Genomic DNA, 19731 nt, shown 5'->3' on the forward strand with positions numbered 1-19731 from the left:
CAGACAGACAGGCAGGCAGGTAATTTAGCCACGCTTTTAAAAGATCAGAAGGGTCTGTGAACTGTTTGTGTATGTGAAACTGTAGAGGCAGCACAACGCGCACGCGCAATATTTTCAGTTTGTTCGCATAAACAAGGACAATACAAACTCATTCACTTACGTTCCACTTTTAATTTTCTTTTAACTGTCTCGAAAACATCCTAAATTCTGTCATCACTTTTCTTCTGAGGAAGGTCAAAGAGCTAGCTTGTGTGTGTGCATGTGTGTGCGCGTGCGCTTCTGTCACCGTATCTTGATAGGTCTATGGTTAAAGGGGTTAAAGAGCTTATTTTAGCTAGCAGGCACTTAATGGAAGTGTTGGAGGCATTGATCGCCATAGTAACCATGACATGGACCGATTCATCTCCTTGACAGACCATAATAAGCACTCATCTGAAGACAGGACTGAAGAGGTATTAGTCATACAGCCTCATTAGTGCTTTGGAGGTGTGTGTGTTATTTTGGAATATGTTTGTGCACTTTTGCAATAATGCGAAGGAGCTGGCAGCAGCGACGGATGCAGGACGATGATGTTGGGAATTATAAGGCTGATCCCATGGAGCTTCCTCGAGGAGTGACTCACTTCGATCTTGATATTCTTTCGCTTCCACTGACAGGAAATTAAAACTCAAGTTTCTCTCAATTTTATGATCCTGGAGCACAGATTTGTCCCCCCGTGTTCTGTCATGTCTTCTTGGTTCCAATCCTATGCGCTCAGTCTCTCCTCCTAAACTGCTTATTCACTTTCATGTGCACGTGAGCCCGCACATTACCTATTATTACCTCCGCTAATAAGGAAGTTGTGTTTTTTGTGGCGTTTGATTTTTAGCAGGATTAAAGAAAAACTGCTGGATGGATCTTGATGGGGGAAAAAAACCATTTGAGAGTGATCCTTATACCCGTCTGGATAGTTACTATAGAATTACAAAGCTATTCGCCGTTAACATCGCCATTCTCCATTTTACCATTGAAAAAATGTGTCCAAAGGAAGAAAAGAATGTTTACTTGTTGAATTTCCAGTGACAATATGGCAATGATTAATTTTTTTTTTTTTTAATTATTCGTAATTCATAGTGGATGCTTTCATTTATGATCATCAAAAGGATTGACCGATTATTGCGCATGCTGCATCTTAGTACACATTTAAATAGCTGTAGGTCGAAAAGATGGATAAGACTAGGTTAATTAGTGCTTTTTTTAATAATGAATCAAATGTACTTTCTAGTACACAATGATACTTATACACTGATTAATGACAAGAAAAAAAAATCAAAACCCCTTCCTTTGTTGTGTGTGTTTTTTTTTTTGTTTTTTTTACTCTACCACACTGATGTATGTTTGTCACAGAGACTTTGGGGGGGGGGGGGGGGGGGGCTGGAGTCATCCCAGTAAGAAAACTCAAAGAGAGCAATGCTTCAATGAGGAGTTAATGAGGACAAAAGTGTGTTGGATAATGAATAGTTCTATTTTGGGAAGGCTTTTGTGGCTCCATCTTGGTAACTTAAAAAAAATAATCAGTGTTTTTGCAGAAAGGAGGAAAGTAGCATCCTCGTACACGGGGCAGTTGGAGCTGCTTTATGCTTATTTAAATTTTAGTACCCAGTGACTTTCTTTTTTCGGTACTGAGATTGCAATGATTTTGGCTCTTCCGCCTCGTATCTTTGCCCCTCCTGCTTTAAACATCTATGTCAAGATGCAAGGAAAGTGGAATCAGAGCCACACCGTATTGTCCTGTGGGACGGGACAACGATGATATGAAATATCATAAAGTGATTTTGGGGATTTCATAAAGTGGATTTATTTGCCAACACTTGAATCACGCAGAGTTAAATGTGCTTATTGCACCAAAGCAGCAGAAAAATGATGTGAACCGTTGCCCCAAGGTCCTTTTCAAAGCTCCCTTCTTGTTTCTTCTGTCCTCTGATAAAATAAAAAGCAATATTAAATTAAAAGTACAGGGAACATCCGGTTAACACGGCCCACACTCCTTTCTCTTTAGTGTTCCCAATGGGCACAGATCAGCCCACAGAAGTGCCTCCGCAGGCGGCACTCCGTGAGCCAATTTGGAACAAGTACATAACGCTTCATTAATTTGGCGAAGAGAAGGATCCTGTTTAGGTCTGTTGGGAGCCTCCCAAAAGCCTGTGAACGGGGCCCCAGCGTCGGTGACAAACAATGTGGAATCCTTTAGTCTCATTCAGACGTCGCTAAACTGTCTGGAATCTGTTTATTGGTTGAGGCTGATTTAAAACAAAATGTCTGGGCAAAGACAGTAATAATAATAAAAAATTCCGCCCCCGCGGAAAAGCCACTTAGAAACAGACTATATATTCCAAACAGGTAGAGCCATATATTCTCACATTGCACGTTTCACAAAGCCGAGTGAGAATATTAAACAGAGAATCAAATATCCAAATATAAAACTATCTTCCATTATCACACCGATATAAAGCGTCAAATTACATTCTACATTTCTGAACATCAGAGTGGAACAAAAATGCAAAAACCAAAAACAGCAAGTTCAGTCAAATGATCTGCAGCCGCATGTCCCCGGAGGGTGGAAAACCAACATCTCATTTAGAAAATAGTATCATTCAAATTGAATGGAAAAAATAGATGCAATCTGAAAACAGAAGTGTCTGTAATTCTAATTGCAGTTCAATTAAAATTCTGTACTGTTTTATCCACCCAAGCTTAAAAAAGAAAAGAAAAGAAGGAAAAAGGAAATGTCGTAACCCTTAAAATAAAAGCTGAGAGAACGTTGGCACTGAGCGGAGGGGCATATGTCGACACTGTGATCAAGCATCACTGGAGTCCGGGGAGCTGCTGAAATTCAAGCCTGGCTTTGCTGTTCCTTCTCTGAAGAAAAAGAAAACTCAGCGCTTGCTTTGTTGTAAATTGAATTTCCTTCTCAGGTCATCAGTTCATCTCAGTGTTTGTGGGGAAAACCCAAAAGCATGTATGTTCGCTTCCAGGCTTGTAAAACATCACTACAAACAGAAGAAAGTGATCGTCTTGATAAAATCAAGGTGTAAGTATGTAAACATCACCTCCAGCTATTTGTCTCCGTGCCGATATTTCGGCGCACACCGTCTCATCAGTATTTACAGCAGGTATATCAATGGAGATTTCCTTTGTTTGTTTTGTCAACAATAAATAAGAAACTGTGCATTTACATTATATATCCATCAGTATCATAGCGTTTAAGAAGCACACAACCACATGTTGTGACCTTTCAAACGCATAATGATGCCCATCATGCCTTGCATTGACATCACAGTTCAGTTTTGTTTATTCTACTGTAAACAAAAAATGTTAAGAGTTGAACTTGATACGTTTCACAAATCATCATAATACTTTAAATCGTGTAACCTGCTTTCTCCTACAGACACACACAGACCTGCTCGTTACTTTATTCCACATCATCATAAATTCTTAAGCCAAATAAACACACACACACACAAGTCCTTTCCTACTTCTCAACAACATATCTCCTCTGGCTGAGTTAACAACCATATTTTAAGTTATGTAAAACAAAAAAGGAGCAACTTGTGACAAGAATCTTTCAAACAGTTCATGGTTTTTAAGACATCTATTTGTCACCTCCAAAGGGGATTGGTTTCATGAACCAGGCAGCTGCAAATGTGGATTCATCAAATATGTAAATATCTCACAGCGCTTAGTGCAATTTATTAGAGTGCTGAATCTGCAGGTAAATAGTCTGTAGAGTGCATTTATCTCCAGCTGCATATCAGACTGAGATATGAAATACATGTTTCAGTCCGATAAAGAGCCGTCGAGCCGGGTCTCACTCCACAATCATCAGCTCTAATGATGCATTTATTCGGTTTCATTTAATTTACTGCGTTTTTCTGCAATTATCTGCCTGAATCTTAAATACACTTTTATTATTATTATTATTTACATGAGGTATTGCCTCACAAATGACTGACACTGGGATTGAATGAAATTCTTACTGTTGCTTGATTTCAAAAATTAACATAAATAACAATCAATGTGAATGATCTCGGCCTGTACAAGAATTTCTATAGCCATCTCCTTTCAGCCTCGTCAAACAATCGTAGTCACTCATTTAACTGTTAGAATATAAAAGTATTATGAGACACATCTATAAAATTACGCTCAGGAAGGTCTTCATCATGATGCAGAATTTATAATGTCAGCCTGCGGTAAAGGACTGACTCAACAAACCCCTCCCAGCCTGTCCAGGACAGCGTGTACACAACTACGTGCCCATGTGGTGTTTACACGGTAAACAATGCTCTGTTTTCTGCATCAAATCGATCAGGCTCCATCATTACAGCAGGTTCCTTCGTCTGTAAACTATCCCTCATCAGTACCATCATCATCTTCTGTAATTAACTGTAAAGTTTTATGACTTCAGTTGTGAATTCTGTGTTTCTACCTCGGAACCAGAGAAACAAGGACTGTGGCCCAGTTTTATTATTTCCCTCTAACAGTATAAAATAAATTACCTTGCATTTTCCCTGCTCTGATCAGCAGATAAACATGTCTGGATTATAAGTATTTTTCAGCACAGGGATTATCAATCTAATTCTTTAGAGTGCATTTATGAAAATAATTCAGCCAATGGCTTTTTTTGGGGGGGGGGGGGGGGGTAAATGTCATCAGGAGATCATCTTTCTGGCGAGCATAAGATTTTACCCATCATTATCCTCATGTTTTGGCGAGAATACGAGAGGAAATGTTTATAACCGAGATTACAGGACAGATTAATATTCCTGGTACGCTTCTGTGATCCTTGAGGTAGAGCTAAAATGTGGAGCATTGGCATTAATGCAGAAAGCTCAGAGTTTTTCCTAAAACACTTCTTCCTGCTTTGTCACTGTACTGTAGTTCAACTTTTTTTACATTCCCATGCAGAGCCACTGCTGCGTGTATCATCACAGAGAATGTTCAACAGGTGTAAAAACCCGCTGACGATTGGATTTGAGTGGAAGAGGGCTTGAAAAACTGTTCTCAATATGGATCCAAAAAAAAGGTGACAAATCAAACCCCTGTGCGCTTCAGTGCATTTTTCACAAGCCATAAATCTCTGTAAACTGATTTACTGCCGTTTTCAGACAACCCTGTGATATATTGGTCACGTGTGATTTTTGGACAGGATGATGTCACAGAGCAGAGAATAAAGACAGCGGCGGGGTGTGAACTGCTGATCCCGTCTTTTTTCTGAGGAGGTAGAGCACTAGTGTCGAACCCCCGCCCCGGGAAGCTGATAAGACGATGCTGAAGTGCTGAAGTCAGCACCCTGGTTACTCCCTCAACCGGATTTCAATGCCGCCAAGTGACAGCAGCTCTCCTCCCCCGCCGACATGTCAACAATAACACGTTTATTTTTGGACAGCGGGTCAAAGGCCCAGATTGTTCCGATTAGATGAGTAGATGTAGAGGTGATGAATCCCATGTAGCAATTTGACACAACAACCAATCATGTCAAAAATTACAACGCAAAGTGCCTGTTTTTGCATGTAAATATCGTTCACAATTTATCATATCAAAGAAAAAGTCGCTCCCCAATGCCTCAGATGTTAATTGCATGTTTCGTTTTTTGACATTAGTCTTGTTCTGACTAGAGAGTCAAGTGAGGAAGTGAAGCTGCAGCAAATCAGGTTTCCATCTTTATAGGCAGATTGCGTCTCACTGCAGCCAGGTCTCGAGTGTACTGGGCTCTGACTAGAAGCTTTGATTCGAAACTGGGCCGAGAATAAAACGTGGAACTACAGCACAGATCCAAAGCAAGAAGATTACACTGCAAAAAAATAGGTAACGGCACCACATTTATGAAGAGAACTAACAAAATGTATCATCATATAGATTTAGAGAAGATGATTTAACTTCGTCGTCTTTCTTGTCAAATTTTCACACCAGAAAAAAATTGAAAGAAGGATGAGCAAGATCAACACCCTAAAACCATGGTTACGATTTAACAAACCCCTCAGATGTTCCCCTTGTGTACGTCTGGATAATATTGCTTTTGCACTGGAAAATGTGTATTTATATAGAAAATATCCAAAACAATAGAAACAATTTTACATTTATATATATATTTAGAGGGTTTTTTTTCTTTTTTTTGCTTCTTGAAACAACCTATTTACCCACAAACTAGTAAGCAGAACCCTCCCCTCACCCCTTTGGCACAATAATTATATTACTATTCATTATTATTACATTGTTGAATTACAAGACATTGAATAGGAAAGGTCACTCGCACATTCTGAGTAGTAAACACAGTTTCATTAGTCGTAACACATATTGGTACTGTATGATGTTATAACATAGTTCAAACAACATCCCTTTTTTTCTTTTTTTCCACCTTTGTTGATATGCAAATCAAACAAATCTCGTCTGATACAAAAAGAGAACGGTCCGTGCATGCCCTTAGTATTTACAGGATCACTTTTGTCTGAGTTTGTTCTTTCTGGCTACTGCGGAGCATAAATAGAAATCCGAACACGGGCTGCATTTGCATCCGTCGGCCGTCGCAGCGGACGGATGCAGACTCTGCAGGAAGTGTGGAGATCTTTAGGGGCGATAATACACAGGATTTTGAAGTGCAAATTTTCACTGTGATACCAACTCCCCCATGACCTTTAATAAAACCTGACATGCTAATACACGTCTTTGGCGCTGGGAACAATCCTCTTATGTTCTCGGCTAAAATGTTTGTGTTGTGTTTCATACAGCATCTGACTTGTTGTTCTCTTGTTGTTGTTTTGTCTTGAATTTGCTGTTTTCCTCCTCTGTGGAGGGAGCAGGAAAAAAAAATACTAAAGCCCCATTTCTCAAAAGCGTCTTAGTTGAACGCATCACATCACAGCACTGCTTGCAAGTCCCTTTCAAATGTCGACCCTGGTGAGTTACGTTTTTAAATTGAAATTCAAAACAGTCAGATCAGATATGCAAAGAAGTCGTTTGCAAGTTCTGGTCGACACATACGTCTCCCATTGGAATTTGAAGACGCGTTAACTTCAAACTTTACGTCAGTATCATCCTCTCTGTACATAAAGTCTCAAATAGGGAGATATATGAACAGATATCTTGTGATTCACTGACAAGTTTCTTCCCAGCATAAGAAGTATGACATTTGGATTCTGTCTCATTAGGGCAGAACTTGCTTTTTTCTTTCCAAGGGTTGACATTTTGGCAATTCGCTGATTTGCTTTCTTCCTATGAGAAGATCGATACCCCCCTCTAACGTCCATTCAACATGAACTTTTTGTTGTTGTTGTCCTGTCTCTTTTTGTCTCCAAAGAGCAGAGAAGTTCAAACAGGTCTAAGCTCTTACGCAAAGGATGATTGGTCGAAGATGAGGAGGAGGAGGAGGAGGAGGAGGAGGGGGGGGAGGGTCTCTCCCCTGCTTGAATCTATCTGTGTCCACCGACATGAGAAAATCCTTGCGATTTCAACTGACTTTAAAAGACAGAGCGACGCGTGTCCTGCTCAAAGAGCAGCCACGCCTCTCAAACGGGATCGGCAATCAAACACAAAAAGAGAAGCTCTGCGGTCAGATTTCTATCGATAATCCACTAATGACTAAAATGTCTGAGGTAAAAACGGGGCCTGGTTTTGTGTCGATTCCTCCTCGCCCTCTTCTTCCAGTCACAGGCAGAGAGGTACAAAAAGGTTTGGTCCCAACTACTTCAGGAATCATATCGAAAATATACATTCAAACTGGAAAACTGGAAGATTAGAAAACTACTGGAATACTGGCGGGATAAAAGAAAGCAGCGGGAGAAATGTGTGGAGGGAAGAGCCGAACGGATCAGAACTCCTTCAGAGTAGCGTACAGACTGATGTGTTAACACGACGCACTCGTCAGAAGAACGCTGGATTTAGTCACGACAGAAAAATCCACAACTTCTCGTATATTTACACGTTTTCTTTCCCCCTCCTACGTTGTGTGTTGTTTAAATGTGCTCATGCCTGTGTGTGTGCGTGTGAGAGACAACCTCCGTTTAGTCCATACGGGTTTAAGGAGTCCTGCGCCATCGATACCCTTCATCGCTATGCAGCCATTACCCTCTACCGCTGTTGATTAACACACAGCCGAAAACACAACACACACACACACACACAATCTATAATTAGTTGATAGCCGTGGTACCTCAAGGCCACTACCCAAATACGTAGCTCTGAACCTCAGAGGGTATTTACTGGCATTACAGGCGCCAAAAAAGAAAGATGGTGTCCATTTTTGCAGTTTGTTCGCGCTCCGCTTGTGAAAACCGGCACTGAGAAAATACAGCGTGACCAAAGGTTCTTCTTATCTTATAGTTACATCTCGCTGCAAACATGTAAACACAGACACAGCAGACTGTCACAGCGTGGTGTCTTCGCCAACCGGCCGTCCACGGCTCCGCTTGAGGATGAATGGATTCCGCTTCTTCCATCCTCTTCCCACCATGTGGACCGTTGTTTTTTTTTTTGAACGCTCCTGTTCACTTTTTTTTCTTCCCCATTCCTGCCGTCTCCATCTCTCACAGTGAGGATGAACTCTGGCTGTAGTTTCTGAGTGTCAGCCTGCTGTACCTGGGTGTGGGTGGGGAGGGCGGAGGATGGGAGGGGACTGGGGGCAGGCACAGGCCTGTCTCTGAGATGGGTGACCCGCTACTGGAGTCCAGGGAATCCCGGAAAGGCGACGGCGGCGTCAAAGCAATGAGCTCCTCTTCCAACTCCTCCCTCCTCAGGGGCGAGTCGGCGAGGCAGGTTATCGGTCCTCCTCGCATGGGGGAGAGAGACGGGGACGTCTGGGGGCGATGCGGCGGCAGGGGGTAGGGAGAATGAGGAGCAGGATGGGCGGGGCAGCCGCCTCGACCGCCCACCAAGCCGTAGTCGACGGGTGGGAGGGGCTGGACGTCGGCGTAGGTGGTGACAGTGGGCGGCATCTGGATCTCACGGGGCAACAAGTACGGGTCAGCGAGGTGAGGAGAAGGAGGCGCGTGTTTTTGCGAGTGTGTCGGGGAGGGTGACAGCATCATGCTGTTAAGCTCCGTGATGTTGGCGGTGAAGCGGTTCACCACACAGCTGATCCGATCCATCAGGGTGTTCTGGGGCACAGCAGGACGATCGTCCATGGCAACCAAACGGCCGTCATTCCCCGCCGCGATGGAGCCGCTGCTGGAGGGGCCGCGGCTGCTGCCGCTGCTGCAGATGCTGCTCGTGTATATAGGAACGCCGGCCATGTGGGGATCCTCCACGAAGGCCGCCCCCAGCCTCTGGCTGACCGTGCTGATTGGCGAAGGAGTCTGTGGCTGATAGGTGATGGAGTAGCGCTCCTCGGCCTCGGGGAGCTCATACAGGGTCTTGTCCGCGACGGAGTCGGTATGACTGGGCAGGGAGGACATGGAGGGGAGGGAGGGCAGAGGGACGTGGGGAGGCAGGCCCCCTCCTCCACAGTAACGCTCCTCAGAAGCCTTGGAGAAAGGCTTGATGACGGCGGTCTGGTTGTTCTCCTTCCTCTTGATGTGGAAGGACAGCCGCTGCCACAGGTGGCTGCCACGGGAACCGCTGCGCTCCGTCTGCGCCCAAGACACCGATTTACCGTTAGAGCTGGAGGACAGGGAGGAAGTGGAAGGAAGGAAGGAAGAAAGAGGAGCTTGTGTTTAGCAATTAGGAGTAGATTTAGCTGATAATCACACAGCTGATCCGATCCATCATGGTGTTCTGGAATAATCAAGAACTAAATACAATAAATTTATTTTGTGGAGCAAATCAAAAGGAAAGGAAAAAACATGAAATAACATTAAACTGTCCATAAATATGTTATCATGAATAAAGATAGTAACAGATACTAACACTGAAAATGGAGATTTGAATCAACCTGAGAAAATCGGTCCTCATTTCATTCTAATTCATTTTCTATCCTATTTTTCCCCGGCAGTATGTTAATTTTTCTTTGTCAGCTCCTCTCGTTTTACAGATTTTTTCTGCTTAACTTCCGTCACGGCGCTTCATCCTCTGCCCTTCCGTTGTCTCATCCTTTTGTCAGGTTAATTAGTGTGATTAATCTATAGTGGATCTCCTGATTACACGTCACACCGCTGTGGCTGGCGATGGAACGACCCCAAATTACCCTGGAGACACACAATGCGTGTCCGCACACACACACACACACACACACACACACACTGCTAATTTGATTCTCTAGGTACCCTGAAGGCCTTGACTAACGGCCACCACACTGCGACCCCTCAGTAGTTCAGCTGGTTTCGTGCATGTCTGTCTGCTCAAGCTATACATCTTAAAGACTACGGCTCCCAGCTCATCACCGAGGAGACAGATAGGCCCTGCCAATTTCCACCACCCACGGAGGGCGATGCTGTAAAGAGATGGAGAGGGCAAGAAGGGAATAAAAGTAACAGAGATGGGAAGCCCTCCTGACATTTCTCGTGAGATCGTGATTAAAATCTTGCTTGCCAGGCAGAGTGAGCTGGAGTAACCTGCTGACAAATGAAAATGTGCTCGTGTCTATTTTCTTTCCTTTTCATTCCGGGCAAGTGGCCGTGCATCACTCCCCTTTGTGTCCTCTGATTGGTTCCCCCCTGCCACTGAAGATGACTTGTGGACGGCTGTGAGTCTGATGTGAAAATTATGAAGTCTCTCCTTTTCACATCGCTCCATTGGTCTCTTCTTTTCCTTTTCCATCACGGCTGCTTTTAATCTATCTGCCCATACTGTCCACAGCACTTTCTCTGATTCCCAAATTTCTCCCTCGGTTCACCCCCCCCCCCCTCTCTCTCTCCTCCACCTCACCCCATCTTCTTTGGGATCACATCTTCATTAAGCAATTATAGGGTCAGAAGAACAGCCGAACAGACTCGAGGGATTCAGAGAATCAATATCTCAGAGAGGTCAAACACACACTTGCACACACACACACACACTCACACGCACACACACTTACCTGAGCGTCTCTCCAGTAGAGCCTCTCCGTTTCCACAGGTTGACCATACTGGACGAGCGGCTGGCGGCTGAGGAGGATTTGCCGTCGCCCACGTGCATGCGCACCACCGTGCTCGTGGTGAAGGCACTGCGCACGTTACGCTCTGGTTTGGCGAGAATGATGTACACCTGATGAGGAATAAAACAACCGTTTTTAACTATTCGAATAGTGTACAACGAGGTTCAGTCGATTTTAATAACGCACAGAGAGCACAAAGACCTACCGGTACATCAAGGCATCGATTTTTGGAAATACTATGACTTTTTAGAGGAGGGGGGGGGGGGTGAAGGCAGTCATGAACCACCTTTCAAGAATAAAACTCTAACACCAACTGATTGCAGCCATTGATTTCGTCTCTGCTGCTTTTCGAGTGCAAATGGGTTTTTCCTGGGAATTGTGTGATTTTCTTTTCCATCTCAACGTGTGCATTTGGTGTTAAGTCATTTTTCCTTTTTCTGTGAGTGCAGCCTGAGCGTTCCTACTCTACTAATACTGTTACAGTCAGCTGACCAACGTGGTCACAAGCCTTGTCATCGCAGCCGTCACACTGAAACACATTGTGGATTACTGCACGCACAACGTGACTGCGTTTGCCTGGAAGAGGACATAAAAGTTAACTCGGGCTGTACAGAGGAGCCCCTCAGGGTGCACTAACTTGCAAAACACAATCACGGCTGATTCAACAGAGGCAATTTGTATTATGGCGTGGCATATACTGCGGCGTAATACACGCTGATTTAGACTGATTATAACCGCGGCATCCTACAAGCAATCAGAAAAAGGCTTTTTTGGACGTTTAAAGCTGAAGATTAAGCTTCGGTGAGGCCGACGCCTGTGGAGAAATAAATGGCTCAGCAACTGAGGAAGGAGCCACGTGCATTTTGAGCTTTACCTTGGGGACGAACATGCAGCACAGAGCCACGGTGGCGCTGAGGCTGACGCTGAAGCACATGGTGATGATTTTGTAGTTGGAGCCAAAGTAAATGGGTACAAAGGCCAACCAGATAATGCAGGTGGTGTACATGGTGAAGGCGATGTACTTAGCCTCGTTGAAATTAGCCGGGACATTCCGGGTCTGGGAGACAGAGAGATCAAATGTAAGTAAATATTTCAAAATATTTCCACTCCATCCAGGAAGTTGTGGGCAGATGAAAATACTCGGCCCCACTACCTTGAAGGCATAGAAGGTGCAGCTGAGGATGAGCAGGCAATTGTATCCCAAAGGGGCAACCACGGCCAGGTTAGTGGTGTTGCAAATGAGGTTGACCTGCCGGATGCTGGGATAGTCATGGATCACCTGTGAGGTCAGGAGGAAATGAGGCCCGTAATTAAAGCGGTTTGATACGAGCGGTCCATCTTCTCCCAGAACGAAAACGCGTTTCCAAATGTGTGACCAAAGTGGATTTAGAAGAAACTGATTTAAGTCTAGCAAAGAATAAAGATGATAAAAAAATACATTAGTAGATGGCTTAGATTATGTGATATGTATTGATCTACTTACTCCTGTATCCGTTTAAATGTTCCCTTAAATCTCACATTGGTTCTTACCTATAAGGAAATCCCCACTAAAAATCCCCGCTAACCAGGAAATAATGAAAGAAACGACACTCGTTGTAAGTGTCTACTAAACAGATTAACACCAGAAAATATACAAATATATAATATACGGTAATATACAAGTATGTTGACAAAATGCAGACTGAATGGATAGATCGAGGAGAACAACTGAGTTTCCCCACAAAGCAGGAATCTGAACAGAGTCAGACTAACAATGACAAGCAGACACACACACACACACCTATACACACACCGCTTACCTCAGGTGGCTCCATGAGGAAGAGCGCCACAATGATTCCCAGCTGCAGCAAAATGAGGAGGAAGGCGATGATGAGCTGGGCACAGGCAGACATGAAGCGAGGTTTTTTGGTGCAGATCTTCTTCTTGCTGCCTGCCAGGATGCGAGCGATGCGGTTCGTCTGGGAGCAGATCGGAAACATATATAGGCCTTTAAACGGACTATATACTGAATGCATCGAGTCTGAACTCTGGAGAACTGCCTTCACCCTTTATGCAGACATATTATTAGAAACTCCCGAATCCCTGCTGCTAACTCTCCAGCATCAGAAGCTTCCCCCTCCCTAGATATTCCTGATCATCAAAGCCGGTAGCAAAGACGGGGCGTCTCCTCACGCAACAAACCCCTCACCTTGGTGACAAGTGCCGAGTAGCTCATGGCGGGCGACAGGCCGATCCCCAGTCGTTGGAGATAGCAGTGGATGACGTGGGGTTTGGCGATGAGGCTGAAGGTGCACATGTACCCTAAGCAAATCCCTGCCAGGATTATGTAACACAGCTCTCGACTGGAAGATTTCACCACTGGGGTGTCCCGGAACCTTGAGCGCAGACAAACCGTTACATGCAGGAACAGCATGTTATGTGGATTTCATACAGACGTGATTCTTTTTTACCTGATGAAGACTGCGGTGACAAAGAATGTGGCCATTTGTCCAAGGCAGGCGAACACCACAGCAGCAATGGGCTCGGGGTCTCCCCACCGCAGGTATTCCACTGGGATAGCGTCACAGCCTGTGAATACAGGAGGTGTTTTTCTTTTTCACAGATTTTCATAGAGGCCCAGCAATTATAGATAAGAAGACTCCATCCTCAGTATTTCCCTCCATGTCCATTTTTATTATTTAAGTTCTCTCTTTTCCACTTCTCCTCAACATTTCTTTGATCAAAACTTCATGTCCTCCTTCAGTGTTCACTGCTGTGGCAGATGGGAGATACTTTGTAGCCCTCCTTTAACTTTCTTAATCTCCCTTTGTCTCTTCTAATCATTGTCACACACACACACACACACACACACACACACACACACACACACATACACACGGTAATATAGGAGTGCCAAAGCAGTGAGAGCAGAAGAGGCAGAGCAGTCATTAAAAAAGTTGTGTAATTGAATGGTTTTGTATTTAACACGGCCAATATGATCCATCACATCGGCGATGTCGTTAAGGAGCATAATTGCCAAACTGCAGCCAAGGTGATGCTAAGAGACAGACAGATGGAGAATAAGTCAAGCAAAGGATTCTGCAGAGGATCTGGTTCACTCATAAGTGCCGTTTAAGTTTATATTCATTTAGATTTGTGCAAATGAATGTAAAATACCCTGAGATAAACTGGTGAGCTTTCCAGGTGTGTAGCCCCGCCTCCAAAATCAGCAGCGATATGCTCGAATTAATCTCACCCACATTCATGCACATGTTGGGACCATAAATGTCCAATTAGAGATTTCCCTCATAGATCTTTTTAAGAGCAGCAGAAGTACATTGACCATGTCTGTTAATGGTTTGACCCCAAGTCAAACTGGTGTATTAAGGGGAAGGGAAACATTTGGCGGTGGGTGGGGGGGTGAATATAAAGTTTTGAAGCAAACTCCCTCGAACATCCTCGGATTTAGACTGTGGAACGTTACCAATCAGTGAAGAGGCTCAAATCCCAACTAATCCTCCTCTTTTCTGCTTCCTTCACCCCCCCTCCCCCCCTTTGCTGCAGCTTATTATTAATCTCCATCTTTCTCCCCCCCCCCCCCCCCCCCCCCTCTTCTTCACATTCACTATTTCCTTCATCTGTCACTCCCTCTTTCCCCGTATTGCTGTCTTGTAAAACTCCTTTTGCTTTCTAAGCTCATCTTACTCACTGTACCTGTGTCCCTGCACGATGTGGCCTTGTTACACTTCTACTCCCTCTGCTGCTTCATCTCTTCATCTCTAAAATACTTTCTCGCTCTCTCATTTTTTTTGGCCTGAGGGAGAGAGATCAAAATGTCTGCAAGAGGAATGGGGCAAGCCGTTTGTTTACACCTCATTACTTCCATTTCATACCCCCCCCCCCCCCCCCAACACTGGGGGACACGCAGCACTTATTGTTGATGAAGTGAGTCATGCACCCATACTAATGCACATTAACAACACAAAGCAATGCATGGGGAACGCCAAGCAACACTGTCCGTGCACTAGCTCCTTTCTTTTTCACAATGAATCTTTTAGTTTAAGGACACCTCCGTTTGTGTCCGAGAAGCTCAATCTGAATTTTCAATAGGTCTCGCCTCATGTTTTAATCATTGGGGCTTGCTGAGGAGCTAGCTAGCTGCATAATGAGCAGCCGAAAACCACAGCGAGGCAATAACCTACTGCTTTGAACACAATGTGGGGGGGGGGGGGGGCATTCAAATGCATCGAACGCCGCTCTTGATGCAAAATAATTAAAACATAGACGACCATGAAATGAAAGGGATAGGAGAGAGGGAGCAGAGGGGAGGAAAAGGGAGGGATGGATCTCCTCTCTGTTTCTGTGTCTCGTGAATCTGATGCAGGACTTACTGGATAATAATACAGGTATGACAACGGTGCACAAATCACACTTATATCCACGGGTCATGCAGTTGATCCACAGATCAGGCAGAGCATTAAAAAACAAAAAAAGAAGCATGGCGATTATGAATAGATGGACTGCAGGTGGGTGAAATAATCTCATTCATCGGGAGGATATTCATTACATAACTTGCATAAATCCCCAAACAGAAGAAACAATAAATAGATGCTGTACACATTTATGCATGAGGCACATTATTATTATAGTTTAAATCTCCTAAAATGGCCACAGGATTTATTATGATTGAAAGTTATTAGATGCTCTGTTTATCTACACATCGTAAAGGTCAAATACCCAGTCCAGGTTAATACAGTGAAATTGCTTGTCTGAAAAATAACTTATTATCTTAAATTATAATTAAAATTACAATTATAAAGCAACCTCTCTACATAGTTTGAGACAACAGTTAATCACCTAAATGCAATAGACATTAATAGAGACATCCCCCTGAATCCTATGGTGGTCAATATAATAGAAAAGGCAATATACAGTAGCCTAAAAGGGACCAGTAGAGCTGCAGAAAAATGTGCATGTGGGTGCGGGTCTGAATAAGAGAAAATAATTTGCTCATTTGGATGGCAGGCGGATGAGCGACGCATACCTGCAAATTTGCCTCGGCGTTGATGCTTCACTAGCTTTCATGCATAATCACAACGGGCCCAGCAACCAGCTCTGGGGGCTCCCTCCGGAATGCACTGATCAAGCTAATCAACATCTTTCTGATTCAGGGGCCCATCGTGTCACAAACAAGTGATTTTGAAAGATGAATTTGATTGCCACAGGTGCTGCAGCAGCTGCACAGCACTTTGCACCGTAATCAGATCCTAAATGAACATCTATCGCATGAAGGCGTGACTGCCACCGCTTTGTTAATTCATGTTATGTGTGCTATAATGTCTGGTATCAATTCTCCTGCACTGATAATACAGGATATTTATGGAAGTCTATGTGTAATCTATCTACTCCTAAATGTTGGGGGGGGGGGGGGGGGGACCCACACAAAAACACAGCCTAACCTGTGAGGCCATGATTTGGCCAGTAGCCCAGCTCACAGGCTCGGCAGGTGTATTCATCAAACACAAACTCGTTTTCTTTGCAGGGAGTGCACGTCCAGCAGCAGCTCACCTCACCTTTACGGATCACCTGGAAGGGACAGAGCGCACGATGTCAGTGTGTTTCTACACCCCCTCGTGTACTGCGTGTTTTCGGTAATTTATACGTGCCAACTCTGGCACGCCAGCTGCTCCATTATGTGCCAGCTTTTATTCCAGTAGGCCTGGAAACATTCAGTTTACATTCACGTCTGCCCAACATTTCCACTTGTCCTAATCTTACCTTAATCTGACCTTTGTCACAGGGTTCACTGCAGACCGACTTGATTACGGTGTCTTTGGTGGGCCAAATTTCGTCGTCATCTATCTTTAAGCCTCTGTTGTCCCAGCTGCCAACATTAATGTAGTCAAAGTAATCCTTGCCTATCTTTTTAAAATTCATTATTTCATATCTGTGTGGAGGGAAAAAAGCAAACACAAAATACAGTATACATCCAGCACCACAAAAAGATTTCCATGACAGCTTTTCTTTTTTAGTTCCACTACTTACCTGCCAGGTGAGTCTCCGTTCTCATCAAATAAGATACCCTCCCCGGACACGCCTGTGAAGTTAGTTTTCATCAGGAAGTCTAGCAGCATGGCACCATCTATGGGTCGCATAGCATCACACAGGCCCTTAAAATACATGGATAGCAATGTCATATCCAACAACTAGACGGACGTTCCTGAAGCGCATAGCTCCATGAAAAGTTGCAAAAAAAGAAAAGCGTCCTGGATCCACTTCCCAATTCCAAAGAGCTACCATTCCACAAATCTTTGAAATTTAATAAACAGATTAAAATTTTACAGAACTAAATGCAGTGGCATAAAACTGGTAAAAAATATATGATAAGGAACACAGTACTGTATATAAGCTGCCAAAATACCAGCAATTCTGATGCAATATTCCCCCAAGTTTCATCAAATGTAAATGAGCAGTGAAGCTGGGTGTTTTCACATCCAGTTCAAGCCATCGCATTGCCAAACTGAATCATCTCATGAGGACTTAATCGGGCCCTTGCGCCTGAAATATTGCGAAATAAAGTCGTTTCAATCAGGCAAGACTTCATTTTGACTCGATAATATTTTTATTGCCACACGCACATAATACATTTGAGAAATATGAGCCTTTGGCAATGGAGCCCGATCGCACTGCCATCATATTTAGAGGGGGTGTGGAGCAATGAGGATTAGTAAAAGAGAAACCCTTCATAAAAACAAACCCAAATTGGCACTTAAGTGAGGCTGTGCATGTAATGTCACACTGGGATGAAGTCCCAAATACTGAGTAGTTTATATTTATCAAGTGCAGCACCGCCTGGCTTTCAACCCTGACGTCGGGAAAAAAACACCTAAAACAGGACAGCGCTGTTTTGTGTCCGAGTGCAAGCAGCTTCGACAAGAAACCGGTGCTATCAAGTACATTAAAATTATTTGTGTCTACAGTCCACCAGCTCTTTGTCCTGTTGTAAAGATCAATCTTGAGTCCATCTTTCCTTAATGTAATCAGATTACTCTCAAGTTCCTCGCTGAAATGCCACCAGGTTTTGCCACTCAATCCAACAGTGAAGGTGCGACACGTGACACCAACGGAGAAGTAATCCGTATGCGTAACATGCGATCATCCAGGTTCCCATCTTTACTCTATGTAGAGAGCAACAATAAGTCAAGAGCAGCCAGCATGGAAACAAGATTGAGTCTGATAGGGCAGCAGCATCCAGCCAGCGCCCACTCTCACACCATTTCCACTCTCCACCCGTCCCCTCCTCGCCCCATCTCCTTGGCTAGTCCTGCCGGAGCCCTCCATTCGTGCGTCAGAGCAGCACCTACCTGGTAGCCTGGGCAGAGCGCCAGTTGCATGTTATGCAGGCCATATGCCATCGAGTAGATGGCATTGATGACAAAGCCCATCTTGGTGTCCTGCGCATACTGCTGCCGAAGTGACTCTCGCTCTGCGGGGTCGGGTGGGTCAGTTCGGGGGGGGGGGGGTGGAAAGGAAAAGATATATCAGAGAAACTAAACTAAACTTAATTTCTCTTCTAGATTTCTTGTGACCTTTTTTCCTGACATCAAACACCACTCTCTTCCCTCCCCTTTCTCCTCACTTCCCTCCTCCTCATCCACATCTCATTTCTTTTTCTGCGTCCTGCTCAATTGCATTTCATGTCCGGTATCATTAAAACTCATGAGAAATGACTCCCTTTGATGCAGCTCCCCTGTCTGCATATGCATGGAGAGAATCAAACACAGGGAGAGAGAGAGGGAGACAAAGAGAAAGAGAGAGAGATGGCGTTGGACCAATACAAAGAAATTAAGGGAGGGATGAATCGTGAAGCCGATTCTATCCATATGGTATCGATGTAGATTTGTGAGGCTAGTTTCAGACAGTTTGCAAAACTGTTTGGTGAGTGAATGTTATTTTCATCAGTAGTGTGTTTAATTGAAAGCCTGGAAACACACATTGGTACTACGGTCTTATATTATTCCAAAACGTTACATCTGCTCTGGGTCTCTGGACCCCAGACGGTTGCTGTTCTAACAGAAGCAGAAGCCCATCCATACGGTCACTGTCAGCCACAGGTTGCAGCAAAACAACAATGTGTAGCATGGTAATATTGACTCTCTATTTTTGTCTATTTTCATGCGTGTCTGTACTCACTGCTACATGTGCGGTTGTACTTGGGGCTTTCCTGTGGGTGGCCTTTGAGTCGACAGTGGAAGCGATGCTGCCAGAACTCCGTGAACCAGGGATTCCTGAGGTTGTTCTCAGGGCGAAGTTTAAGGTAGTACTCGTCAAACCACTTCACATCCGCCGACTGGAGCTTGATGGTGATACCCCCGGCCGCTTCTCTGACATAGCCATCTGTGACATCATACCGGTCCGCCCATCCATCACTGCAAGGAGACAAAACAAACTGCATGAGCCCACCAATTTAAGACAAAAACGCCCGCGCCGCTGCTTCATAATTATATTTGCAGCCACCACAGCGTGCGTGGTTGAATGATTGATCTTTCCCAAACACGCCTGTTGATGATGCTGCACAGGAAATTGACTGAACTTAAATGATTGTTAACTTTTTGGGGGGAATCCAGTGGGACAAATATTCTCTCAACCTCCACGTGTACTCTATAGTAACAAGAAGAGTTCACTCAGTCATGTCGGCTATGCTCCCCTAT

At 44.3% G+C, this 19731-nt stretch overlaps 1 protein-coding gene across 1 annotated transcript in view; it reads right to left on the minus strand.

The window, feature by feature from the left end:
• Nucleotides 1-8558: 8558 nt before the first annotated feature.
• grm5b (glutamate receptor, metabotropic 5b) overlaps nt 8559-19731 on the minus strand; it is a 35634-nt gene continuing 24461 nt past the window's right edge. Inside the window, exons 6-17 of the mRNA XM_068745575.1 lie at nt 19214-19449; nt 18385-18506; nt 17066-17190; nt 16799-16967; nt 16480-16606; nt 13492-13609; nt 13230-13416; nt 12841-12999; nt 12195-12320; nt 11916-12098; nt 10985-11151; nt 8559-9630 (exon numbers count right to left, since the gene is read on the minus strand). Coding sequence (XP_068601676.1) covers nt 8559-9630; nt 10985-11151; nt 11916-12098; nt 12195-12320; nt 12841-12999; nt 13230-13416; nt 13492-13609; nt 16480-16606; nt 16799-16967; nt 17066-17190; nt 18385-18506; nt 19214-19449 — 2791 coding nt within the window. The remainder of the gene's footprint in view (nt 9631-10984; nt 11152-11915; nt 12099-12194; nt 12321-12840; nt 13000-13229; nt 13417-13491; nt 13610-16479; nt 16607-16798; nt 16968-17065; nt 17191-18384; nt 18507-19213; nt 19450-19731) is intronic.

Source organism: Brachionichthys hirsutus, chromosome 11 (genome assembly GCF_040956055.1).
Source record: "Brachionichthys hirsutus isolate HB-005 chromosome 11, CSIRO-AGI_Bhir_v1, whole genome shotgun sequence".
NCBI classification, from domain to species: Eukaryota; Metazoa; Chordata; class Actinopteri; order Lophiiformes; family Brachionichthyidae; genus Brachionichthys; species Brachionichthys hirsutus.